At 51.3% G+C, this 27,036-nt stretch overlaps 1 protein-coding gene across 2 annotated transcripts; it reads left to right on the top strand.

Moving 5' to 3' along the window:
- The first annotated feature begins 341 nt into the window (after window positions 1–341).
- Window positions 342–25,689, top strand: CACNG5 (calcium voltage-gated channel auxiliary subunit gamma 5). Of its 2 annotated transcripts, XM_075441153.1 has the most exons (8): window positions 342–464; window positions 6,528–6,861; window positions 13,834–13,974; window positions 14,670–14,904; window positions 15,674–15,760; window positions 16,529–16,669; window positions 17,298–17,443; window positions 17,843–25,689. In XM_075441153.1, the coding sequence occupies exons 4-8, from the start codon at window positions 14,697–14,699 to the stop codon at window positions 18,098–18,100; spliced, it is 840 nt and encodes a 279-aa protein (XP_075297268.1). In that variant the 5' UTR covers window positions 342–464; window positions 6,528–6,861; window positions 13,834–13,974; window positions 14,670–14,696; the 3' UTR covers window positions 18,101–25,689. The 2 variants fall into 2 exon arrangements, with proteins under 2 accessions (XP_075297268.1, XP_075297267.1); XM_075441152.1 differs by lacking the exon at window positions 6,528–6,861.
- Window positions 25,690–27,036: the final 1,347 nt, after the last annotated feature.

Genomic DNA, 27,036 nt, shown 5'->3' with positions numbered 1-27,036 from the left:
GATGGGGTGGGACAGAATAGAGGGAAAAATGGGTTAAAAAGGGAGAGGGTGAAAGGGGAGAAAGGAACAGGGAAAGGAGGGATAGAGAGAAGCGGGAGGAGAAGTGGATGGAGAAGTGGGATGAGGGAAGGGGGGAAGAAGGGATGGAGGGGACCAGAGGAAAAAGATGGGGTGGGATGGAATAGAGGGAAAGTGGGGGAATAAAGGGAAAGGGTGAAACGGGAGGAAGGAACGGGGGAAGGAGGGACGGAGAGAAGCGGCAGGAGAGGTGGATGGAGAAAGGCGGGGGGGGGGGGGGGAACGGGGAGGGATGAAGGGAGGGAGGGAAAGGGGACATGGAGGGAGGGGGAGGTGGGCTGTCCCCGCCGGTGCCATGTGATGCCCTCTCGTCCCTCCCCGGGCTCTCCCGGCCCTCCCCGGCGCGGAGCATCCCCGAGGCGGCCGGAGCCGCGCCCGCGGGGCCGGTGAGTGCGGGGGGGGGGGCAGCCGGGGGGGGCCCTTCCCGTGTCCGAACCAGGCTGCCCAGGGGAGGGGGGAACTCGAACCAGGCTGCCCAGGGGTGAGTGGCGGGGCGGGGGGAGGGGGTGTGTGTGTCCCGATTTGGGTGTAAAAACCTGGAAGTTTAATGCCGGGGGGGGTCCGGGGGGTGCCGCCTGGGTGCGGAGCGGCGGCGTTTAGGGTATATATCTGTACATTTTCCATCTCCCCATGGCAGAGTGGCCTTGGTGGGAAACCGGGGGGGGGTCGGGGGTCGGTCCCGGCTGCACCGTCCCTGCGGGGGTTCCGGGGGCTGCCGGAGCCCTGGGCCGAGCTCAGAGCCCCGGGGGGGGGTTCTTCTCCGGGCCCCTCACCCCCCGCCTTCCCTCCTCCGTCTCCCGGCCCCTGCGAGCATCCCTCCCGGCCCCGGTGGCTTGCGAGCGCCGGGCTGAGGGACAGCAGGGAACACAAAGAGGGGCTGCCGGGGCGGGGGGGGGGCGGGGGTTGTTATCCATCGTAGCAAACCCCTTGGAGAGGGGAGTGTGGAACCGAGTGAGGCTAGCTGAGGAAAACCTGACCTGGTTGTTAAGTGAAGTAAAGTAGAGAAAAAGAAAGGGGGGGGGGGGGAGAAAAAAAACAAAAGCTGGATTATGTGTTTCCATATGACGAGGCGAATGGGGACACGGAGCTCGTCTTCTCTTCGCTACACGCTGCTAATTCATACCCTCTGAGAGGTGGCGAAACGTGAAACGTGGCGTTCCAGCCGCTGTGGCAGCGAGCGGGGCGGGTGGCCGGCACCCCGCTCGGCTGGTGATGGATTGCTTGGCGTTTCGTGAAACTTCATCAGCCCCTGACGCCTGATGGTTTTTGCGGCTTTGAGGGCTGGGTCTTCCAGGCACAGAGGCAGCAGGAGGGTCCTCGGTGGTGTCCAGAGTGGAGGTCTGAGCTGCAGCACCGCTGGTCCCCACCGCTGTCCCCACCACGTCCCTCGTACCCCCGAGACCTCCGCGGGGGAGAGGGAGCGAAGGGGAGGCCTCGCCGGAGCTGGTGGGTGCCTGCACGGTGCGGTGAGCCTTCGAGGAGGGCAGCAAGGGCGTTGCATTCACTGGAAGCGGCACTGCTTCAGCAAGAACGCTACAAAGGAGTATTTTGGCTAGAAAGGAGTGTTTCAGCTGAGTTTTGGGCAGTAGCGGCGGGTGCTGGTGGCGTGACCTGAGCAGGCAGCTTTGCTGGAGGAGCGCTCCCACGTTTCCATCGCTGCTGCTGCCCTTTGGTTTCCCAAGTGCCGTGGGCTTGGGGTCCCTTCAGAGGCTCGTCTGCTGCTGGGTTTTAGGGGCGTTGTTTCAGCCTGTCACATTGCGACCTGTGTAAAAAGCCAAGGGCAGGAGACCGGCGCTCAGCAGCCCGTCCCACCGCCAGCACGCCTTCCCCTCGGCTGCCCTGCGGCCGCTCCACGTGGCATCCAGGGGACAGAAAAGCTTCTGTGGGCTTATTTGTCCAACCCCTTGCTGTATTATTGTAGCTGCTGAATATATTCATTGAGCTGAATGAATCCCCACCTGGCAGCATCCATACTGCAGCATTCACAGCTTCAGCTTCATTTATGGAGAGGGAAGGGAATATAAAATTCGGAAGGGAAATTATGCACAGGCCCGCAGAGGCTTCCACAGTGTCAGCAAGCTGTGAGCTGCGCAAGAGTACAGCTGGAGCGAGCGCCGGGGGCTTTTCGTCAGTCAGCTGGGAGGGTTTAAAGCCCTGGTTTTGCAGTGGCATTTTTAAAATAACTACATGATGGAGTCTAGACCATAAGTTATCAGGGAGTCTTAATCTCACTGAAATTAAAGGGGGTTCTAGGGTGTGTTGGGTTCTAGGTGTGTTCTAGGGAGAGGATTTGGAATCAGTCACACTGATTTTATCGCTGCGTAGCCACTCACTTCTGATATTTATAGCAGAATACTTAGTGGGAAAATTGAGTTTGTCCAAGGACGACACTGATGCAGCTGGAAAATGGGCTGTTACAGGTGAGTGGGGCTTGTGTCTGGTCCCTTTGGAAGATGGGGCTTGCAGCTTTTCCTTCCATATGAAGGAAGCGTCACGGCTTCTCAGTGAAAATCCTCGTCAGAGCGGTGCGCACGGCTGTCTGAGGGACGGTTGTCTGAGCAGCGCAGCAGACGGCATCCGCTGACCCAGGACAACTTGTGGGTAACTCAGTGCCCTCCCAGTGCTGCTGGGGAACGTCCCCATCTGCAGGGAGCAGAGGCTCGGGTCTGCCAGGGCAGGACCTCGCTCACCCTCGAAGCCCTGCCAGCCCCGCAGCCCTGGTTTCTGCTCAGGTGTCCCTTTTCTCTGCAGCAGCTCTGGCCGCAAAGATCTCTGCTCACTCGGAGAAGCGTGGTGGGTTATGTTTGGTAGAGGTGGCCCAAGCTTGGGATTACAGCAGCATCCCGGGTGGGCATCCCTGTCCCCCAGCCTTCTCCCACCGGCTGGACAGCGGGGACAGCAGAGCTGTGAGTATGGTGGGTAGAAACCTCCCCTTTCCCAGCAGTCGGGAAGCTGGGTGTAGGTGGGAGGAGAGTCTCTGTATGGGTTGGTTATTAAAAATTCAGCAACAGAGGTTGATACCATAATGCCCAACCTAGGTGAGACATTCCAACCATTCCTTGGACCCGTGCAGGTAGGAAGAGCTTTCCAATCCTCCCTTTCTCAAGACAAAGTCACTCCCTGGGTGCCATGTCCCAGGCGAAAGCTGAGCCGTCTGTTGGCAAGGATTGGCACTTCAGGGAGTGAGACACAATACGTCACAGAAGAAAAATTTTTTAACTCTTTGGGAAATACTTAGCCAAGGTGATGCAAAAGTCGGACACCGCAGAGTGTATTGGAGCCAGATGAGAGGTGCCAATGTGGGGGTCCACAGCAGGCGCTGGCACAAGGCAGGACAGGAAATCCTGGAGCATCCTCCGTCAGCTCTCGTGGAGGGACAGACCAGGAGCATCCTGCTCGTGTCACAGCTCAAAGCACAACTCGAAGCCCGCTATCTGAGAGAGCTTCCCAGGACTGCGCAGGGTCTGGATGAAGTCATGGTGAGACCAGTGGCTGCTCTGCCTTCGTCTCCTGCCACCATGCCCTCTACCTGAGTGAGGGTGGATGCAAGCTTTGGCTTCAGCATTTCCAGAATACCTGGCCCAAGCTGGGGTTCTGCTTTCATTTCTTGCCATCCCCAGCTTCCCTCGTGTCAGATTCCCCCCAGTTCCCTCTGCCGTGCTGGCTGACGGGTGGTGGCTTTTGGGGAGATGCGCAGAGCTGCACTGACTTTATATTCAGTAGAAAAATGTCTTCTCCTGGATGCTGTTGGGAGACCCTGGAAGCTGCAGAAGGCCAGAAGCAACACAGCAAACCCAGCCTAGAAAACTGGGTGGTTTGGAAAGTTCTGTCAAATCCTTCCAAAGCTGAAGTTGCCGCTTGAGAAGCGGCGCATCTCTCCTGAAGCACAGGAAAGGTGAGCTACGGGCAGGAAAGAGACTGGGACTAAATTGCCCTTTTCTGTACAACGACTGAAGGAAGGTGGGGGTGGCTGAAGAGGAAAGCAACATCAGCATCATGTGTGTTAACTGGTTTACAGTTCTTAACGGTAAAATATCTTGCAGACAACGTGGAGAAGAAAATATCAGGTCATTATACAGGTGGCAGGGGAGGGACTGCTGGCTGGGTGCCACAGGGACAAGAATGTGGTGGTACCAAGGGACAGTGCGATTAGAAGAGGGCTGTAGGTGAAGACCAGCTACACACAGTCAGACCAAGCATTGCCCGGCAGTAGATGCTGGCCTGGGGGAAGGACGGGGAAAGAGTGCGACTGAGTCTTTTTCCTGCCTGTTCCCGCAGGCTTGCCCCGTGCTGAGCCGGGCAGGCAGCCGATGGCCTCGCGAGGCCATGCTGGACTTGGCACTGAGCTGTGCTCCTCCAGCCGGGCTGTGCGGCCTGTGCCTGGTCTCAGACTGCTCCATGCCCTGTGTGGTTTTTCCTACCCTGTTTGCTGGGACGTTTCCCATTAAGTCCTGGAATTAACGATGAATCTTGCTAAAATCTGGGTGGCAGAAAGTTTAATATCTCCAACCATGTATAAATGCTTATTATGTACTTTAATATTCCTGACTATTAAACCCAACAAGCTACACAAAGAGAAGACCTGTCCTATGTGAAAATGGGACCAAACATCTGCGGCTGCTCAGTGTCAGACCTGGGGAGCTTGTGCCCAAAGACACCGCCACTGGCATCTGAGTGGCTGTGTCCCAAACCTCTTCAGCAGAGTGGGATGGAGCAGCTGTTCTGCTTGGCAGTGGGGTTTAACGGCAGCCACAAACGGCGCTTGAGTCATGGAGATGTTTGCCTGCGGCGTGGATGATACGGCCCTTCTCCGCTTTCTTTATGCTGTTGTTTCAGTACTCGGAGTCTTTGCGGTAAAGCTGGTTTCTAAACAGGGAAGGGGGGATGCAATGTCCTGGATAACAAGGTGACTGCTTCGTGCTAGCAATCGTGTTTAATCGTGCAGGGGGGATGGAGGTCTCGGTGGCCGTGGCCGGCGCATGCCCTGCCCAACGTGCCACTTGTCTGCAGCCTTCGGCGTTCAGAGACGCCAGCGGCGCTCGGGGGATTTCTTGCTTTCTCTCATTCATCACGCTGAAAGTGGTCATAAAAACACTCCAGCTGCCAGCTGCGGCTAGAAGAGCTGCGGCGGCGGGGGAAGAGCTGCGGTGGCTGCCCTGCCTCCATGGCACAGGTACCCGGGGCTCACCTCTCCCCGCTGCCGACGTGAGGGAGGCAGAAGACTTTTAATTAGCTCTTCATGCTATTTTTTCACCTCCTGGTGCTGCTTAATTTAGCTCTAGCTGTCATGCACTGATCATTAAGGGGAAAAGAAGGAAACGGGGGTGTTGGCCCCTCTCTGCTGAGCAGCCTGGCAGGATCAGCGACATCTGAAACCTGGGCTGATAGCTGGGGCTTTTCTTGGACCTTCCATAGCAGTAAAAGTTTATAGCCCAGAGAAATTTCATGCACTGGTGTAATACACAGCTCCTGCAGGGCTTACGCTGCATTTGTGGATTTTGTTCATACCGGCTTCAGTTTCAAACAACAGAAGTATCTAATGGAAAAGGTGTCTGAGATCTTCAGTCATGCTGTGACCTGCCTTGCTGCTGGAAGGACACAGAGACCTTGGAAAGCTGTGCAAGAAAGAGGCTTATTCTCCTCTTTTTAATACACAGGGCCACTGCAGGACTTTGTGCCATCTTAAATGACACGTGGAAGTGAACAAGAACCAACTGTTACAGATTTAATATTCCCCTAGACCAGCCCAGCCTTGGTCCTGGTGTCAAGGGGGTGCCGGCAGCGGAGCCAGCTGCTCTCCTCCAGCCATCCCTACGCAGAGAAGTTACGTTGCCTTCGCTGATCCCTGCTGCGGGGTCTGCTCAGGCTCCCTCTGCGGCAGCCGAGGCGAGCAGAGGGAAGCACTACACCGAAGCCAGAAGAGGGTCACTGGATCGTCGGGTTACTGGAGTTTACGTGGTTAGGATATAGAGTGCAGCCTGCAACGTACAGCACGCAGGGATTAGTGGGCAAGCACTGCTCCCCACAGCACACAGCAGCGCGGTTTCTGCAGATCTTATGGCGAAGTCTCCAGCTGGTTTGCTTTGCAGCGCTAGATATTCCCCCTTTTATTCTGCTTTTGTGGCTCTTTGAAGGGTATTGAAACCAGCAGTTGGACTCCTGTCCCTGCCTGCGAGCAGTCTGACACGCTGCAAGTAGGTGAACATTGTGTGTCAGCTTTGGTGTGCAGAGGGTGAGAGGGCGATGGAAAGGAAAGGGCTCAGCTATTGTTAGTGATGTAAACTTTGATTGTGCATATATACGTGTGTGTATATATATATATATGTATATATAGTTTAGACCTGGAGAACTGGACTCGGTGCATGGGCACTATTGCAAGCTCAGAGCTGTAGCTCCTATTTCCCGCTTGAGAAATGTGCTTTGTGTCACACTTTCCTACAAAATCACAGGGTAGGAGCTGCCGGCGCGTGAATGTGGAGCCGTGCCTGCTATCTGCCTGTCCCTGCATCCCGGCCTCGTGCATCCCTCGTGTGAGTCGGCTGGAGGTGGAGAGCCAAGGCTGCGCCTTCTCCTACGGTCCAGGACCTCTCCCCTGCTTGCTGCCAAGGCCACCCCACTCCCAGCTCCTCCCAGAGCCCTCCAGCAGCTGGAGCGTCCATCGAGGACCCTCCTCGCTGTGACACTTGCCTTACAGTTCTGCCAGAACCTGAGCTTCCCACCTCCACAGCCAACGCTGCAGGTTTTTTGCTTGCCAAAGCATTGCTTCAGCTGGGGTTAAAGGAGGTAAGAGCCTTGAACACCAAGGAGAAAGGAGGCGGGTGGGCGGGATGTGCTCTGTAGGAGGTTTTGGGGAGGATGTTTGTGGATCCAGAAAGACCGTATGAATGAGCACCAGCTGTACGCACACGGGCTGTGCCGGCAGCGCGTGAGCCGGGACCAGACGAGTGGTTCGGTCCATGATTTTATTTGTTGAACGTTGCTGGCATCATCCGAAGCCATTAGTGCGAGTGAGCTGGAGCGGAGCCATTGCCCCGGCGAGCGCGGCAGCACAGGCACGCTGGAGGTGGCCCATTCGGGAGAGTGTCTGGTTAGAGGGCTGGGGTGGGGAAACAAATCTCAGTTGCTGCTCCTCTGACCGTGGGAATATCATTTGATCTCCTTGTATTTGGTGCTGGAGCTGAAGGTGGGCTCAGTGAATCAGTAACAGCCATCCTTGCAAACCTGTCCTGGGCAAAAAGGGCAGGCTTTGAGCAGTCCCCAGTGAAAAGGCTGGTGCATGGTGAAGAAAGAGAGGGAAGAGCAGCCGTGGCCTGACCCTGGGGTCTCACTAAGCAGGCTGTGGGCTTGGCAGGAAAATATGGTACTTTCTGTACAGCGTTTCCTTCACTCATGCACTGCAGTGAAAGGATTTTTGATCAAGCTTTGAAAAAATAACTTGGACAAGAAATGAAGCATGGGAAGTGCTAGGGAAAAGGGGAATTTCTCAGAAAAGTTCTGGAAGTCAAGTTTAAGAGAAAAATCCCAAGTAAACCCACTCATAAAATCAGTGGTGACCATTACAGTGTGTGGCGGTCACACATCATTTCTTCCGATGATTTTGCAGTTGTTCCTTGTGTCTGATGATGAGCAAAGAAATTAATAGGGTTGTGACTGCTGTGGCTCAGTCTAGGTTAAAGTAACTCATAACCAGCCTTCTTTTTATTTTTTTTTTTTTACTTTTTTTTTCTTTTTAAATCCTCTCTGGAGAGTCCGTGAGCCCCGTGCGCTCGATTGACTCGGTGCCCCTGTTTCTGGCTGCAGTGGCAGTGCTGCGTGCGGGGCTGGCCGTGCAGCACTGCTCTTAGCAGCCGAGGGGAAGCTTTCAAGTCCAGTATTGATCCTGTTGAAGTTTATGGCTACTCATAGGCACAGTTGCTAGCGTTTTTTCACGCTGCTGTGAGATGGACTGTCTCCTTTCTTAATATCAGGCTAAACCTCTTCCACAACAAAAAGATTTATTTCAGTGCTTAATTTTTCCAATTTCTCTCTCAGAATTCGAGCTGACATTTCTATATGACACTAATGCAGCTCTGCAAAGCTGCCTTCTGTATTTCTGTTGTCCTGTGTACCATGTGAGGTGGTGGGTGCTGGCAGCCCAGGGCAGGGCTTTGGGAACCCTGCGGACCAGCTCCAGCCCACATCCCCTTCAGCCGTTTCCCTCTCGGCGTACCAGCCCAGGAGATATTGCTTTTCTCTGCAGCTATCCCTGCTGCTCTTCAACTATTATGTGGAAGGAGAGCAGGCTTGTGCTTCTCTCCTGCCTGCAGCACACCTTCTCCAAGCTTCAGGAGGGACTGTTGCTTCCCAAGTGGTAATTTCATGTCCAAAACTGTCTTTCCCAGTCACCCAGTTTTCCAGGTCAGGTTTGTGGATCTGCTTCTCCCGGGTCCCAGATGGAGCAGGAGGCACTGCCCACACCATCTCCTCCTCTTCCTCTCCTCTGCTGACCTGCATCCACCCAGTTGTGGCTAATGTCATCTCATGTGTGCTCCTTAAGTTGCAAACAAAACCCTCTCTTCAAACCGACAGAGCATCAGTCAGTACTGGGCCCAGTCTTGTTTAACATCTTCATCAACGACCTGGATGAAGAGTTAGAATGTACCCTCAGCAAGTTTGCTGATGACACCAAACTGGGAGGAGTGGTAGATACACCAGAAGGCTGTGCTGCCATTCAGCGTGACCTGGATAGGCTGGAAAGCTGGGCAGAGAGGAACCTGATGAGGTTCAACAAAGCCAAATGCAGGGTCCTGCACCTGGGGAGGAACAAGCTCATGCACCAGTACAGGCTTGGGGTGGACCTGCTGGAGAGCAGCTCTGCGGAGAGGGACCTGGGCGTCCTGGTGGACGACAGGTTGACCATGAGCCAGCAGTGTGCCCTGGCTGCCAAGAAAGCCAATGGGATCCTGGGGTGCATTAAGAAGAGTGTGGCCAGCAGGACGAGGGAGGTTCTCCTTCCCCTCTACACTGCCCTAGTGAGGCCTCATCTAGAGTACTGTGTCCAGTTCTGGGCTCCCCAGTTCAAAAAAGATGAAGAGCTACTGGAGAGAGTCCAGCGGAGGGCTACGAGGATGATGAGGGGACTGGAACATCTCCCCTACGAGGAGAGGTTGAGGGAACTGGGCTTGTTCAGCCTGAAGAAGAGAAGGCTGCGAGGGGACCTTAGAAATGCTTGCAAATGTCTGAAGGGTGGGTGTCAGGAGGATGGGGCCAAGCTCTTTTCAGTGGTGCCCAGTGACAGGACAAGGGACAATGGGCACAAATTGAGGCACAGGAAGTTCCGTCTGAACATGAGGAAGAACTTCTTCCCTCTGAGGGTGCCGGAGCACTGGAACAGGCTGCCCAGGGAGGTTGTGGAGTCTCCTTCTTTGGAGATATTCCAGCCCCGCCTGGACGTGGTCCTGTGCAGCTTGCTGTAGGTGACCCTGCTTTGGCAGGAGGGTTGGACTAGATGACCCACAGAGGTCCCTTCCAACCCCTACCATTCTGTGATTCTGTGATCAGTTTGAGTCCGCTGGATGCCGGCTGCGTCATGCACACGCTGTTTCAGGAGCAAAGCGTTTGCACCCCTTGGGTGTTCTGTAAGCTCAGTGGGAACCATTTTGCCACCACCTTTCTATCTCATTGTGATTATTAATGATCAGATTAGGCTTGCCTGGATTTGCCTGTGAGGGAGCCAGGGTGACGTTGCGCTGCCCAAAGGAGGGTGACGATGCAGGGGTGGCCCCCACCAGCCCCCCAGCATGGTCCTGCCTGCCTGAGTGCTGCCGGCTTTGAAAAATTTAGTTCTGAAGGAGCCACCCTCCTTGACCTATTTATTTTTGCCCAAGTTCATGGCCTGCGTTGTGTCCGGAGGAAGAGATCGTGCTGCTTGAAGGCCCTTTATTTTTAGCCAGCCCAGTTTTCTTGTTGCAGCTTAGTGGGAGCTGGTCCTTTCAGTTCAGCTCCATCACAGCTCAGGCTCACCTGTATTCGCTGGCTCTTACCCAGGTCCCTGATGTTCTTTGTGCATTGATCGCTCACTCAGTGGGTTTCCTATCCACCTTCCACCAGGCTTTGTTCCTTCTCCTTTATGTTCTGCTCAGCCTCTCCCACGGTTCCAGGTCCATGGCTTAACGTCTGATTTCCCTCTGCCCTTGGCTTGCAGCAGGACCAGGCTTTCCCAGCTGTAGAGGCAGGTCACCAGGCTCATCTGGGATCTCAGCACCCCTCTACAAACAAAGCCTTCCCTGCCGTCTGCTCCAGTAACCTTGGCAGTGCTTCCCCTCCTCACAAATGTCAGGAAATTGGAAACGATGCTCCAGCCACATAAAAATCAATAGCTGCCTGCTTGGCCTGGCTTGGCCGTGCTCTTTCTACCTTTACTCAGGGCAGGAAGGAGCGTCATTTTACGCTGGACTTGGAGCAGTGATTTATTGATATGACCCATCCTGTCCAGGCAGTTGACCAGCGATATATTTATTTTTTCCCAGCCCACCCACGTAGCCCAGAGCGGTGGCTTGTGCTCAACGTTAAGTCATGGATGGGTGGGCTCAGAAATCTGGACCAGGATAATATTTTATTTTTGCAACCATGGAGCAATAGGTAAGGACTTCAACTCACTCCTAGATCTGGGTCAACCACATTAGGAACGACGCCAATATTCATTGCATTTTCCAAAGGGGTCGTGGCCCAGCGAGGGCCATGTGCAATTCTCATCAGAAGCTAGGGACAAAGTCAAAAAGAAATTCATTATGAGGACTGCAGATTACATTGCAGACTGCCTTCATTATTCCCTGGACTACTATCAGAAGGTACAGTGTGATCGAAGGAGGAGGAACAGTTCTAAGGTCTTATTTCTTGGAAATCTTTGGAGCTACATTCATTTAATTTAAAATACAGCTCCTGTTGGAAACCAAACAGCATCGCCTTTTCAGCTGTAGGGAGCATAACACAATTGGTAAAGGTTACTGGGGACTAAATCCTTGCTGAAAATCAAGCCAGCTCCTGTTCGTGTCCTTGAAAGATCTTTCTCTTGGGAGTCCTGCTTATTCTCCAGGCGCTGGACACAGGGGGAAGGTTTGTTCCGAGCAGCTGATCCGCACCGTCCCTGCCTCCCATCCCCCACTGCATCGGGCTTGATTTTATGTGCCAGCAAGGCAGTAATAGGGATCACTCTCTAATGCAGCTGTGATTGCACAGAAATTGAAGTGTGAGAGAGAAAAGAAATGAGGCAATTGAGAGGCATGACTCTGACGCCCGACCCCACTCCCCGCTGCGAGCGTCGCCCCCAGTGACCAATAGAAATGACTCCAAATGGTTATATTTTCCAGCGCCTGGTGTCGATGGACAACAAATCACGGGAAATAGCTGTTTCCCTCCAAATGGCTTTATCTGGACCTCCACATACTCCCTACTTTGATTTTTGGCTCCTCATTAACAAAAAACATGCAGGGAGGATGTGTGTTGATGATACATGAGCCAAGAATAGATTCCAGCTCCTTTTGCCATTTTCGCACCAAAATGCCAAAGGGATGAGGCACCCTGTAGTAAATGCTGTTCATTTTGAGGCAGCAACTAGAATATATGGCTCTGAGTTAAGGAGAAGAAGGGATGAGCCAGGGGATCCGTGCTTTGCCTGGTCATATTGCTGGATAAAATGGGATGTATAAAGAGGCAGGAAAAGGCATATTCCGTGGGAAATGGCATATTCCCATCGATTTGAAGGGTTAAGTGGTGTCCTAACATCTATGGCTCTGTGCCGGTCTCTCCCCTTGACAGTAAGGTTGTCCTCAGGCTATCAAGGTGCAGGGCTACCTTTGCAGGACGTGCTTCTCTGCCCCATAGCTACCAGTTCTGTGTTTAGCTGCTGCCTCCTAATTCCTCAGGAAAAAAAAAAAATCTGAGCGTCTCCCAGCGCATCTCACTCCTCGCACCCCTAGCAGGGAGGTGTCCCTCCTGGGAACACAGCCTGCTTCTCTTGAGCTGAGGGAAACGTTAAATGAGAACATAAAAAGCGAGGCTTGTCAGCAAAGCCAAAGGTGGAGAGCTTGCAGCAGCATGAGCTGGAGCATTTGCTTGGGCTGTCTGTCAGTGACAGCACTCCCCTTCCCGTAGGTCGGTACCTTCTGGGAAACGGCTCCGTGTGAACGTAGGAGGAGGCAAATCCTTGACTTCATATGGAAGAGAGTCATCAGAGCTGTTGCAGTGCTTGAGAGTGCAAGTACATCTGCTTCCTACCAAGATGTACTTGTCTGCTTTGGACTCAGGGTAGGATTCGGTAATGAAAGTCTCTCTCTCCCTTTCTCTCTTTCACTCAAGAATTTGCAACTCTTCCAGCAGCATTCCCTGCTTTTCTCTCTTACTGCTGCCCAGAGCAGCGAGCTGGAGGTGCAGACAGGCCTTGGGTGTTGCGTCTGCTCAGTAAACGCAGTTATTTGGACTCCAGAGTAACTACAAGTTTCCTTCACATCAGTCTTGCATGAAACTTGCTGCAAAAGCAGCCCAGGACGGGGCTGTGGGGGAGCTTGGTGCTGTGTGTTGGTGCCGTAGACGTGCTGGGGACGGGCACTGCGGGAGCACAGAGCTGCCCGGGACAGCCCCGCTCGCGGGCGGTTCAGCAGCGAGAAATAGCCATCAGCATCTTCTGCTTGTATTAATCAGGAGGGAACTATGGCAGAACACTGTCTTTGGAGGCTTTTGAGTGTAAAAGTGCAAGCTATGAGGACTCTTGGCATCTTTGAGAGTCACTGTAAGCAAGTAAGTATTAATATATTTACATCAGAGGTGCAGGAAATAAAGCTCTCTCCCGCCCAGATGTATTTGACCAGTGAGCTGTCATCTCCCAGCTCAGGTAGGAGCCGCATCTCGGGATTCAGTCGCTAAATCCCACCACCTCTGCTGCAGTGGGAACAGCAACAAGACTTTGCCAAAGAGCCTGTTCCCCAACACGTGCTGCGATAGCAAGCTCTGGCTGTGAGTGTGGGTGGAATGGAGCTGTTCCTGCGTGGGTTCAGAAGCTGACACCCGCCGAGACGTACGCCGTACGCATGCCAGCTCTGTTGCTTATCCTTCGTTATTTGGGGAGTAGGTGTTTCAAATGAAACGTGTGTTTAGGAGGAGTCTGCCCTCCTTCCCAGGCAGCGGGGCGCAGCAGGGGAACGCGGTGCTCTGCCCCAGGTCCTCTCCCATGTGTCGTCCCTTGAAACTTCACGCCACGTGAACGAGGGTCATGCAATTTTAAAGCGAGCCCAAGGAAGAGGCGTCCCACTGCTACTGTATTAAATTTGGTAGCTTTTGTTGTCTAGCTGGATTTTTTTTTTCGTTATTGTTTGCAGTGCTGAACAACAGCAAAATGTGCCTTGGAAAATCTACATGGCATGGCACTTCTCTGTGATTCATACTGCCTTTATAAAGCAGAGAATAGCACTGTCTGCCTTGTTCCCACTCCCCAGAAGACCATCTCTCACACATATCTTTTCCCTCTTGCTCTTATTCCTCTAATCTTTCATTTCTGTGGCTTTTTCCCCCCCCCCGTATTAATTGCACTTTTTCCCTGCTGCACCAAGAACTCTGATTTCTGGTGACATTTTATCAGCCTTCAGGGCACCGTGAGAACTGCTAAATTCCACTAATTAGCAAAAATAGAGAGAGGAAAAAAAAAAAAAAAGAAGATTCCATCCATAAGAGACATGGGGGACGAGAGAAGTTTTTTCACCTCTTTCTGTAATGTTTTCCCAGGGCCTGACTGCAGCGCTCTGGGCCCGTTTCCCTGCCTCCCCCTGAAGCACAAGCGTGGCTGGGACCAGTTCAGTCTCTGCATTCAGCTGACACCGGCACCGACAGCTCTCATCTAGCAAGTGCAATAAAAAGCAAAAAGAGGCAAGCTATTTCATCACGCTGCTGCGCTTCAAAGCTTTTGATGATGTCATTCAGCAGGCATAAGCGTAGCATAGTTTTTGCAAAATTTGAATCTTTTTCCCCCAGCTGGATAATTCTGCTCTGGAAGAGGAATAATGGCAGTACGGGGGGGAGTGGGGTGGTGACTGGAGGTGCTTGGGAGGGGGTTTCGTTCTGGCAGCTGAAAGTGTTTTTGTTGATCTATTAACACGTTGTCCGTAGCCTCGACAGGCTCCTGTGCCGAGGAGATACGGCCGGCGCCGCTGCCCTTAAATAAGGCTCTGTGGGCAGCAGGTGCTGCGGTTCAGCTACATCCTTGGGGAGACGAGCGCCGGGTTCGGCTGGAGCAGCAGGAATTCACCTGCAGCAAAGAAAAGGGGAGCTGATGAGCTGCTCCTGGACAGCACATCCCGTGCTGCTCGCGCCCCGGCACCTGATGTTTAGGACATCCATGAGCCCTGGGCTGGCGTGGGGCAGCAGTCGGGTGGGATTTGGTTCAAACTCTCCATCTGTCATGGCCCGCTGTGATTGTTTTAATGGCTTATTTCAGCTCAACTTAGATAAGCAATTAAGGGCAGCGGGCAAAGCTTTGACACGTCCATTCCCCCCAAAAGTGGCAGACGGCTCCGTGCTGATGGCCACGTCCCTGCTGACGGCCGTGTCCCCTCTCCCGGCAGCTGCCCCGCCGCCGCCTCGGCCCCCCCATGCTGTTGGGAATGAGTGCTTGCGGCAGGAAGGCGCTGACCCTGCTCAGCAGCGTGTTCGCCGTCTGCGGCCTCGGCCTCCTGGGCATCTCCGTCAGCACCGACTACTGGCTCTACCTGGAGGAGGGCATCGTCCAGCCCCAAAACCAGACGGTGGAGATCAAACTGTCGCTGCATTCGGGGCTCTGGAGGGTCTGCTTTCTGGCAGGTATGGCCTCCCTCCCAAAAATGTCCCCTGTAAAGTGAGGTTTGCTGTGTGTCTGCGTCAAACCATGGGAAAAGGGCTGGGGAAAACAGGATTTTTAGAGGCTGTGCCCATTCTTTGCTTCCTAACTTAGGCACAGCCTGCGTAATGCCATCACACCGTGCCCAGCTTTAATAGTCAGATGGATAAACGTGCCTTTGCAGTCAGGATTTGGGTGAGTTCGCTGCTGTTGTGCCAGACCCCGCTGCCCCCCGTCCCGCTCTGCCCCAGCACCATGGCCACAGCGCCTCGGGCAGCGGCTCAGAACTTCCCTGTTGGTCTCTGCAACGTTTAGATTCAGGTCAGCTGGACCGTTCCCTCCGTCCGCGCCAAGTTTGATGAAGCGATTTGGCTGCGGGGACAGACTGGAACAAAACCCAAGGGAATGGGAATCTCAAAGTGACCGATCTGAAATGTCATGAAGTTTCAACCACTGCTTTGAAAACGTCAGGGGACTGAGGAGCTCTGATGCCTCCCCCGGGGTGACCTTAAACGCTCTGGCTTCAGGGTTCAGGTTTTTGCATACAAAAGAATATTTTTGCACAAGGGAGATGGCAGTTAAGAGATGTCTTTCTTCAGCCCAAAACACTGACACCCAAGGTGGAAGCAGCACTGAAAAGCAAATTTATTTTTTTTTATGCATGCACAGAAATTGATTTTAAAGCCACTCCCTCCACCACTAAAAGCACAGTCAAACACGCTGCAGGTGTGACTTTGTCTCTGTTTACTGCAGGGGAAGAGCGCGGTCGGTGCTTCACTATCGAATACGTCATGCCCATGAACGTCCAGCTGACGTCCGAATCCACAGTCAATGTCCTGAGTAAGTGGTTCAGTGGGGTCCTACTCTTTGCATCCTGAAAAGCACCAGAGGGTCATTAGGGACCCCCCCCAAGAAATCCCCTTTGAGTCCTTGCTGAAGAAGCTCCTGGTTCCCTGGTAGTGCTACCAAGCAAGGATGTAATTACATTTTTTACTGAGTCACCCGGTGCGCTCCTAAGCTTTTGGGGACATCCCTTTCCAACGGCAGGATGCTCACAGAGGCTCTGAGCCGTACAGTTCGCTGTCACTGGCTATTCAGCACTGATGTTTATGCAAGTGATTGGCTTTGTAGTCTCCTCTCTGTAATTTGCAGCTGTATTTATTCTGTAGCAGTCAATTTTGCTTATTACATGGTGGGAAGAATTAAGGATGGAGTGTCACAGCTCTCACGATGAATTCTGTGGTCATTTCTGATTTAATAAATAGAAGTGTTCAGCAAACAGTTTTGCAGTGAAGCTAGAGAAAAATGCAGGTTTCGATGGGTTTTTTTCCTGTGTAACACTTCACATAGAAACCCTCAGAAATGCAAACGTTCGCAGACGTTTCCTCAGCCAGGCAGAGTCACCTCTTTACTCAGCTCATTAGCAAAGAGGGGAACCCCTGCCAGGCGCTGGGGTACAGCACAGGACAACCCACAATAACCAGGAGTGGGGAAGGACACAACGTGGTCAGCAAATAGCTGGGCTGGAGCCGTTCCACCCAGCTGAGCCCATTTCTCACACTATGTGGGAAGGATTGACCTGTTCTCACCTTGCTCCTCTCCCGCCAGAGATGATCCGCTCTGCCACCCCCTTCCCTCTGGTCAGCCTCTTCTTCATGTTCATCGGCTTCATCCTGAGCAACATCGGCCACATTCGGCCTCACCGGACCATCCTGGCCTTCGTCTCAGGGATCTTCTTCATCCTGTCTGGTGAGTTTTGCTAGCCAGCTTTTCTCTGAAAATCCTTCAGCATGGAGCACGTTTGCTTGGTAGCTGCTGGTGCTCTCCTAACCCGCTGTGGTGGCTCCTCATTGGAGTCATCACCCATGGGGGCTCCCAGCTTGGACCCGCAGCCTGCTCAGGCTTTGCAGGATGGAAAATCACCCGGTGCAAGACTTGCTTGCAGCAGAGGTGAGGGGACATGGGCGAAGGCACCCACCACCCGTGCAGGAGCAGCTGCTGGGGTGCTGGGGGAGAGGATGGCTCTCACGGCACATCGGTCGCTGGAGAGATCTGGGATTTCAAACTGCTCAGCCAGGATGTTTCTACGAGACAAGTGAATGTTTTATTCATGGTGTTGTGCTAGTGTTCACCAAATAGTTGTGACAGCCAAGCTTTGAAGCCAACTCTATCCAGCGAACACGGACTTGTTTGAACAGGTAATGGTGTGACTGAAATGAGAGGAGTGCCCTGGGTTAGCTCAGCTGGAAGGCAGCTTCTTTCCCCGGTTATTTCAAACACACTTTCACCCACAAGTCAGGTCTTAAAGGAAGGTGCTTCTTCAGCGGCCTCATCCCTGAAGTGTCTCCTGCTGTCCTTCTCCCTGGTTTCTCTCCAGGTCTGTCGCTGGTGGTGGGGCTGGTCCTCTACATATCCAGCATTAATGATGAGATGCTGAACAGGACCAAGGACTCAGAAACGTTCTTCAATTACAAATACGGATGGTCGTTTGCCTTTTCTGCCATCTCGTTCCTTCTCACAGAGGTACCCGGGAGCTGTTGCATCCCTGTATCGAGTGTATCCCGTTCTGGGGGGGGGGTGACACTGAGGCTGTGAGCAAAAGGAGGACTAAGAAGGGTTTAAGGACAGGCTATGAGGGCAGATGGGTAGTATATAGTACGGTGGGAGACACATCCAGTGGGGACAGACTCCAAGCCTGGAGCACTGATGGGGCTTTTGATGGAGGATTTGATGCCAAGTGTGAATGCAGAGGGCGAGGAGATGCGGTTGTGCCTCAACATTTACTGCAGTAGCCCAGAGTGCAGGCCAGTGAAGTGACTGTCCTCGGGAGCCCTTGCACATCATCAGCAAAGCAAAAAAAGCAATTTATTTTTTTATTCCATTAGCAGGGTGAGCATCAGGCCATGTCTCTTTCCCCTGCAGAGCGCCGGGGTGATGTCCGTTTACCTGTTCATGAAGCGATACACGGCTGAGGACATCTACAGACCTCATCCCGGCTTCTACCGTCCCCGTCTGAGCAACTGCTCCGACTACTCGGGGCAGTTCTTGCACCCAGACGCGTGGGCGCGGGGACGCAGCCCTTCAGATATCTCCAGCGAGGCGTCCCTGCAGATGAACAGTAACTACCCAGCTCTGCTCAAGTGCCCCGACTACGACCAGATGTCCTCGTCCCCGTGCTGAGCCCTGCCACCCCTGCGCCCGCGCCCACTCCCACCCCAGCGCCAACGGTCGCCGTGTCCTGACTCCGTTTGTCATTTATTTTTTAGGCCACTCTTTCAGGGCAATTCTCTATAGGAGCGTAAATATAACCAGAGAGATTGGTTATATAACCAATAATGTATCCTAGAGAATTGGGATATTTTCCTTCCTTTGTTTTTCTTTTTTTTAGTCTTCCCTGCATAACTAAAAATCTCTCCAAAGTCCTGTTCTTTCAGCTCATCCCGCTGAGCAAACAGCAGTTCTGCCTGGGGGATAAACCCAGGACTGGACTCAAGAACAGAAAAAGGAAAATTGAGTAGAACTAAGAAAAAAACAGAAGTGTATTTTTGGTTTAGGTAGGCTGCAAAAGTTTGTGCATTTGATTGTATCATTTAGTTCTAGATTTACTGACCCAAGCGCCAGCAGGTGTAAAAGATTCGTGTAAATTTCCGAGAAATAGCCATCATTAGAAAAATATAAATTTTCTCTTGATTCAGTATCTACTGGTCGATATCTCTTGTTGCTGGATAACACTTTTAACCAGTCTGTAACGGGAAATAGCCATCTTTCTCAACTATACCTCAGCAGGCTTAGACACAAGCAGGTGGTTGTTTCTCTACGGCCACTTGCAAACTGTTGCTAAATCCCCCGTGTTAGACTGGAGGCACTACAGCCCTGGGGCGTCTGGGCTGTTGGGGTGGCTCAGCACCCAATTTCCTCCACCATCCCACAGTCTGGAGGTCTGAAGAGCAACCGGGAGAATTTCAGTGCAGCATTGGGTGGAAAACTAGCAAAAACTTTCCCATAGGGAACATTAGGCATAGGATTTATGGGAAGTTATGGCCAGAAGTGCAGGTTATTTCAGTGAAAGGCGAGATCCCAAACCGGTGTAAAGTGATCTAGCTGAGGTTAATGGCACTACTCCAGCATAGCAAAGTCGTTGGCTTATATTTCATTTTGGCAAGAAAATGGTATTTTAGCTGCTTTTTTTGTGTGTGCGTATAAACCTTATTTTGAGGTTTTAAGTTTTAAAATTTCATATGATGCTTTGGCATTTTGGCCTTAGACAGCTCCCAGAGTGAGAGCATCACTCTGACTGAAAACCAAGGGCAGGGGAGGAAAAGGCTGTGCTCCCTCAAGTGCTCCGGTGCAAGCCGCAAGCTTGTCTACTTGCAGGAGAAAGAGCTTTGTCCAAACTTTATTTCTGTTCTCGTTATTATAAACTTTTCTGAAAATTTCCTTTCTGCAAAACAAACCCCTCCAGGGATTCTTGGTATATTTGACCTTGTTTTGTCTTACTGTAATTAAAACAAATGGAATATACACACTTCTAACCTCATTTGTAGCACACCGTGTAATGAATGTTGCACCTCTTTGTTGTTATGTATAATTTGTTTACTATTTACTATTTTATATTTATTATTTATTTATTGTTTATAAATTACTCCAAAGTAGGGTCCAGGTCCTGGTGCAGCACCACTGTTTGCATCGACTCTGACGCCCGTCCCGTGGGACCTCCCGGCAGCGTATATATCCAGCCAACTCTTGACCTGGATTGTTTCCTCTCCGGTCTCTTCAGATAAGCAAGTAACGTGTATCTAGTGTCACTGACTCCTAATTTGCCAAGTTTTAAAACCAGGGCATCTTTTTGTAGACTCTGTTGTATTTATCCTTTAGTTTTTGTATTACCCTCAAACGTCTGTTTTCCTATTTTAAAACCCAGTTTGTAAGTGCTACACGACAGGTTCACTGCTGGGAAGGTTCAGGAATTAAAGCACAACCCAGCCCCACCATCCAGTGTCAGAGCTTGCTGCTGGTCCTCATCTGTTCACCCCAGGCAGATAAACCATCAGTTCTCCGCTGGGATCTCTGTTTGGTGTGAATTCGGCTCCAAGAAAGCGCAGGAGTTCACAAGCGATGATATTGCATTTGCAGAGTCCGATCTAGTTTGCTGGGCTTGATGGTAGTGCTTTCTGGTGGCTCGGAGACAGTGGCCTTTGCATCTTCCCTTTTATATTCTCAGTCCTTCTTGGAAGGGAGACCTTTGGGATCACCAAAATCGCTGATGCTCAGAGGCACAACGGCTGTCCCACATGGTGATGTTCCCCCGCACTGGGGAGTCGTTTAGTGCAGTTAATCCTGTGCAGCATCATGAGACGTCTCGGTCCCCAAATGGAATTTTCCTATGTACTGATTAAATACAGAATTATTCATTTTATGAATTAAAATGTCTGCCTACATAAGCAGAAGATGTGGAAAAAAACTTCAGGCCTTCCTCAAGGCCCCAGAAGGTTTAGCAGAGTCTAGGGGAGAATTAGAAAAGTAATTATTTTAATTCACCAGAGAGATTGTCGTCATGTAGCTGCATTTGTGAGTTCACACGTTCACTCAGTGAGCACAAGCCATTCATAAGTGCAGGACTGCTGAAAGAAATTGGTCAAAAGAAGTGTTTGCTGTTGGTTCAGTAAATGCTGCGTTTGGGCAGGAAAACAGGGTGCTTTGTAAAGCACGAGCAGCAGTGGCTGTGCTGCCGGGTGCTGTTGCTGTCCCTCAAACAGTGGGCAGCACAGCAGCAGCTCTCGGCACAAATGGCTATGGGCTGCTAAATGCAGGTATCACATCTTCGTTGACTCTGGAGAAACTTCTCCAGAGCCTCTGAGGCACAGAGACACAAGTGTGGCATGGACGAGCTGGTGGGGCGAGCTGTGGAGCCCAGCCACGCTGTGAGGTCCTTCTCTCCTGCGCATCGCCCCAAAGCTGATGTTCTCCACAGCAGTAAATGCTCGGTAAATAACTGTAGCAACCCCTTAGGACAGGTACTCATTGAAACACCTCTCCAAGTGCTCTGGCACGGTTTCAGCCCACCTTAATCTCTAACACCGCATCCTTCGCTCCCTGAATAACGCCGCTCGGTTGCCGCCTTTGGTCTCTCTCCCACCCCTGCTTCAATGCTAGCCTCACACTGTGTCCTGTCTGTGTCTGTTGCTTGGACTGCAATAAATGAAAAGTGGAGTTTGAGGATAAATTAATTTTTAAAGTAAACTAAAACTAAAAAAAATAAATTAGAGGTTTAACCCCTACGAGACTGAAGTCCTTCAACTCGCCACTCCTGTGATGGGACGAGGCTCACGGGCTGGTAGAAAGGCAATTGCAGAAAATTGTTTGCACTTAGAAGAAGAAAAATCTCTTGTTTTGCGTGAATGACTAATTGGTGTCAGACCTTTTGTGCATGCGGCTGTGTCTGCTTGAACTATAGCGTTAGAGCAAATTACTGGGGTTAAGGGTTGAATAAAAACTCGGCACTGCCTGAGCCACACACAGTTCGCTGCTCCCTGGTGCTGCTCAGGACTGCAGCAGGCTGGAGCTTTTTCCTCCCCTGCCATCAGCTTCCCACACGGCACACACGTCCATCCCAGCAGCCTGGGTACCACACAGAGTTCACAACACTGGGAGGCATGGATGGCAGCTGAAGAAACCACACATGGCAGGAGAGCAAGCCCCCAGCCACCCTCCCCCTGTGTGTTTGGGGTTTTTAAAATCAAATCCCCTTTCTGTAAGCCCAGGAATGCATTTTGTGGCCCATATCTCCCAGGGCACGAAAGCTCCCCTCTGATAGCATCTCCCCTCCCACCTGCAGGACATGCTCTCCCCCTCGTACCCTTTCACCATGTCATCCCCATCACCCCAGGTGCAGTGGGGCCCCAGTGAGAACAGGCTCCATTTGCCCATTAGTTAGGAGTGTCCTGAAAACCCTGATTGAATCATGAGGTATGGATGCAAGAAGTTCATTAGAGACCAATCATGAGCAGTAATTAAGTAGCCAGGAATAATGAGTCTGTGCTGGGTTGTGTTCTCCCTCAGTTGCTGCTGGAGCAGATAATGGCTCCGGAGCCCTTTCTAGCATAGTGGAAAAAAGTATATAAATATAAATCTTTCTATATAAATCTATCTATAGATATAGCTGAAATGCTATCCAGTGCTGCTGCCGTTGCACCCATGTTGCCAGTGGACATGAGGAGCCATCGGGAAGGTTACGGTGAGGCAAGAGGCCCCACTGGGCAGTAACCTCTCCTGGCAGGGATGCTGACCAAGAGCACCGCTGAGCTGCTTCAGCTGCTGCTGGGGTGACATGAGGCTTGGGTAGGTGTTTTGGGGGAGCCTGGCCCTGCTCTTGCCCAGAAGGATGGCATGGAGCTGCTGCTTGGGTGGGTGGGGGGAGATCAAACCCCTACAGCTGGGGAAGCCCCAGATGAACCTTGCTGTTGCCTCCTTTGGAGACAGGACTGAAGACCTCTACCCTTTCATCAACTTTGAGCAGACAAGACGCAAAGGTATTTTATTAGGCTGGGTTTCAGTCACATATCACTGTGGCAGGGTAAAGAGTGAACACAGACACGGTGTACGCAGCGTGGGGGTTTCTAGTACACAGCGCTCTGCTCGCAAGTCCTCGTGTTGCATTATTAATACTGTTTGTCAGGGTTGTGTATTCACTTCCCCAAATGTGAGTTAGTCCCATGGGCTATTCAAGGTGTGCTAAGAAATTAAATAGTTGTCTTCCTCCCTGCTGATAGCTTGTTAGCTGTGCAGAACCGGTGTGTCTGTGGTGGGGATGCTGTGTGAACAGGCAGAATACTCACCCAGGTAAATACTCCTTCGGTAATGAGAAATAGCTGAGAGATATTTATTTTCTTTTTTTTTTTCCCTCCTTCCTTATGAGAATTTTTTTCCTTGATATTCACACTTGACTAGAAAAAACAGTATTTTCCCTCTTCACTTTTCTCACCTAGTTTTAGGGCCTGCTGGTGGGGTCTCCTTCACCCTGCTGCAGCACCATCCCTCGCTGAGCAGGTAGGGTTGCTCCAGCAGCTCCCCTCTCCTTGAGCACATCAACTTTTTAACTTATCTTTCTGCGAATTGGCTGCACCACAGCTGTCCTGTACAGACTGAAGCTGTGGCTCCTGGGGTGCGGAGCAGGGTGTCCCCAGCACCCTGGCTGCTCAGCGGGTGCCACCCGACGTGTCCGCCATGGCTGAGGTGCTTGACTGATCTTTTCTCCATGCACCACGGGGGTTCTGTCTGTCTCTATTGTGTACAAATTGCAACCTGTTCCCATGGATACAGTAGACTATAGAAAGGGAAGAGCTGCCTCTTTGCTTTATCTTCATGTATGGTTTTATCTACCTTACATTTTTGGATTGTAGTGACCTCAGTGGGCAGTGGTTGCAATGGTCAGGTGTTGGCTGCAGCAATTACACTGTGTAGCTTTAATTGGAAGCCAGCCCCTTGGACACAATGCTTGAAAGGAAAGGAGAGGTGGCTCTGGATGGCATGGGACTGCCCATCGTCTGGCCCTCCCCGCGGCTGCAAAATATGGGGTTAGCAAAACACGTGTCCAGGTCACACTGAGTTTGGTGCTGAGTACGCTGACAAGCTGTGCCCCCGTGTCCCTACGGGTGACATGTGGAAGGGCCTTTAGCCAGCCAGTCACGCTGGTTCGTGTCACGAATGAATCCAGTGAAAATAGGCATGGACGAAGAGGAGGTGATGCTGGCAGCATGGCTGTCCTGCAGCCTGGGGCCCATCGCTGCGGTTGCTGTGTAGGATCACTGGGCCAGCATCCCTCTGGTTTTCACACCACTTCATCTTTGAGTCTCCAGTCAATTCGGTCTTCTAGTAAACTTTATAGGGGAAAGATTCTTTTTTATTATTACTAGAATTTGCAACACAGAAAAGCAGTATTTCAGCCAAGAGATTAGCCCTACTCCACTGTGTCACCAGACTTCTGTCCCAAGGGCTGTATTTGAGGACTACGTTGGCTCTAACTGGATGTTTTCAAGCCCTGAGCAGTTTGTGCAGTGGTATTCTGCAGGCTCTGACCAGCATTTTTAATCAAACCACCTCAGAAATCCCCAGGCCTCACCCTTCTCTCCGTTTCCAGTGAAGGGACAAGTATTCACACACAAATTGTGATTAATATACCTTGAAAATGTGCAGCGCAAGCATTCAAGGCTATTCCCCAGTAAGCCATCGCTTTTGTCATGAATCTTCTGGCTGTGATGAGGTGCAGCTGCTTTTAATCTTTAAAGTTAGAGCAGTGTGAATTCTGTTTTCTAAGGGAAAAAGCCCTGTGTGAGTGGTGTGCAGAGAAGGTGTTTGACAACTTGGGCCCGTTCAGATTTGCAGCTGCCACAGCTCCGGCTGCTCAAAGGGCTGCGTGAGCCAACGCGTCTGGGCTCTAGGTCACTCGTTTTGGAACAAAGTCTGTATTACCTGAATTAGTCCCAACTACCATCAAGCACCTGTAAATCTACATGTAGGCAAATCCCTTCAGAGCTTCAGCTCTCTGCTGCTAATCAACAAAGTGCGTAGGCACATGTTGAAATCCCTTCAACTCCAGCAGGATCTATGTCAGAGCCAAAATTAAGCCCAAGCAAAGCTCTGCTGAACAAGAGCTGTCTTCGTGGGCATGTTTAAAAGCACCTGGCAGGGGGTTTCTGTGGCAGAGGAGCTGGAAGGCACAGAAGAGGAGACAGTAAAGAGACATGGCCATAAATTTCTTATTTTCCCATAGTGAGAACATCTTTTAATGAGGTCTGCATTCACGAAAATGTAACCCTGAGGTTCTCACATCTGCCTGGCATCTTGACACATGCCAGCTTCCCATTGCAACTTCAGGGGGAAAAGCTGCCGAGAAAGCTGAAAGCTGTTATTTAATTAATAACAGCTAATTTGAGTAAGTACTGAAATGTCACCCAGCTTCTCTGGAGGTGAGCTTGGTGAGTTCCCCTCCAGAAGGAACTGGGATGTTTCCGAAGGCAGGGGACACTGTCGGTGTCATGCACATGAGCAAGGAGCAGCAGTGTCCAAAGCCTCAGCGTGCTGCCATGTCAGTGCAGGTCAGATCCTGCTCATTTCCTTATATTTCATAAGTAAACCTATGGTATTCAGATTTAGCATAACTGAGCGCTGTGTGGGACTTAATGCTGGTTTAAGCTGTCTCCAGCTTGGCTCATCAAAGGCTGCTGCAAGTGAGAGGAGAAGTGAGGCATCCCGTGGCACTTGTGGGGCTGCATCATGCCCAGCCAAGATCTTACACTGAAATACTACAGCTTTTAAAGCTGCCTTGCTTCAGTACTAGACATGTTCGAATATCTGAGTGAAAGCTCTTATTTACCCTTGAAAAGCAAACTGTGATTTGTTTTAGCAGGAATTACAGGGTCTGTTTCTTGAGAGAGCATCCCCAGTTCCTGCTATGCATAACGAACTTTGGAATGACCGTGTTTGTCCAGGACAATAAGATTATATATTATTTAGTAATATTATTCATAATTTAGATAAACAGAGAAGGTCTCTCTAGCAGTGAAGAACATGTAAAATCACTGTCAAATTATTTATTTCCATATAAATTATGTACAGTCAAAACTTCTCTACTGATCTGAAGGTTAAAGGTTTCATCACAGAAATGCAGCAGCTCCCCGTCATATCAATCCGAATGTGATTATTTACAGAAAAAGCAGCCTGGCGGTTGTGTATTTCCTATTGATCAGCTTCAGCATCTCTGTCTGGCTTAGAACAGTTGAAATAAAAGAAATAAAAATACTAACCTATGGTTGTTTTATCTTTCCATAAAAAGTAGGTCAGATCCCCAACTGGGCTGTATTTTATTCATGCGAATACATTTTTTACAATTAAAAATGCAACAAAAACTGCGTTCATGTCAACAGAGCTGAGCCCAGTGAAAGTGGGTTAGGGCGGCTGCCCGGGTTTCCTCGGGGCCCAGCCCCGCTGCCGCTCAGCCAGGTCCCATCCCGCGCTCCTCTGCCACGGAGCCGGGGGCCCAGCCGCCAGTCTGGGAGCAGGAAAGCCGAGCGAAGCCAGAGAGGGGTGAAAGCGCTTTAAGCTCTCCAGATTGAGCTCCATATAGGAATAGTTATGGCTGCTATTTTAAGAAGTTGTTTAACAACGTTAAACCGATGACAGCCTGAGATTATAACACTGCCACCTCCACACTCCTGGGGGCTTTTTCTTTTCTCCCCCCCCCCATCAGCTCTGGTATATTTGCATTTTTCTGAGCCTGTGTTACAAATTATCATTCTCAAAAGGCTCTTGAGCAAGCTGGGAATCGCTTTGCATGAGGGGAGAAGACGAGGCAGAGAAGCACAACAGCAAAGCTCTTAGCCCCTCTCCTGGTGTGTACCTAGAGAGCGTGTGTGAGCATGGTCATGAGCAAGATTTGCATTTTCAATTGGTCCAGTACAATATTTTGGGGCAAATCCTGCTTCTGACGGAGCTGAGAGGTCAGCCCACTGGTACCACCCCGTCCAGAGACCCACGGCGTGCGTGGGGCTGCAGCCCGTGGGAAAACACACCTCTGCGGTAAGCCGAGGTTGGGCTGTCTCAGTTTCCCTATTTATAAAACAAAACCTGTATTGTTGATTGGCACGTTGGTACTTTGGGAACTTCGGATGAAGCGTGTTTCCCTTAGTATGCATACAGATAATTAACAATGTTTTTTCTGGAGGTTTAATGCTTCGTTTGCACTGCATGGTGATTAGCACTGAGCTAGCTGCTCTTGGCAGGATGCTCCCTCCCCGGTGCGGGGCTGTGTCTTACCACAGCGACAGAAGTTGGAGCTGCTTATAGAAAGTGCTGTGAGACGGATGTCAGGGCTGTCTTAGGGACCTGCACCGCCAGAAAAATGAGGAGCATGGAATAGAGACAGAAGGAAAAAATGTGCTACAAAGAATGGGGCTTTCTACCAAATTTTTCTATTTTTCTGGTGTTTCATTTGTAATAAGAGCAAAAAAAAAAATATGGTTCGGTCCAGCCAGCCTTTTTTTGAGAAGGAAGTTGGGGAGGTGATGCCCTGAAGGTGACAAAGAAGGATGTGTGAGGAGGGTTTCATGGTGCTGCACCGA

Source organism: Opisthocomus hoazin, chromosome 21 (assembly GCF_030867145.1).
Source record: "Opisthocomus hoazin isolate bOpiHoa1 chromosome 21, bOpiHoa1.hap1, whole genome shotgun sequence".
Taxonomy (NCBI): Eukaryota; Metazoa; Chordata; class Aves; order Opisthocomiformes; family Opisthocomidae; genus Opisthocomus; species Opisthocomus hoazin.
The sequence above is the reverse complement of the archived record's forward strand: the minus strand, read 5'-3'. Positions and strand labels throughout refer to the sequence as shown.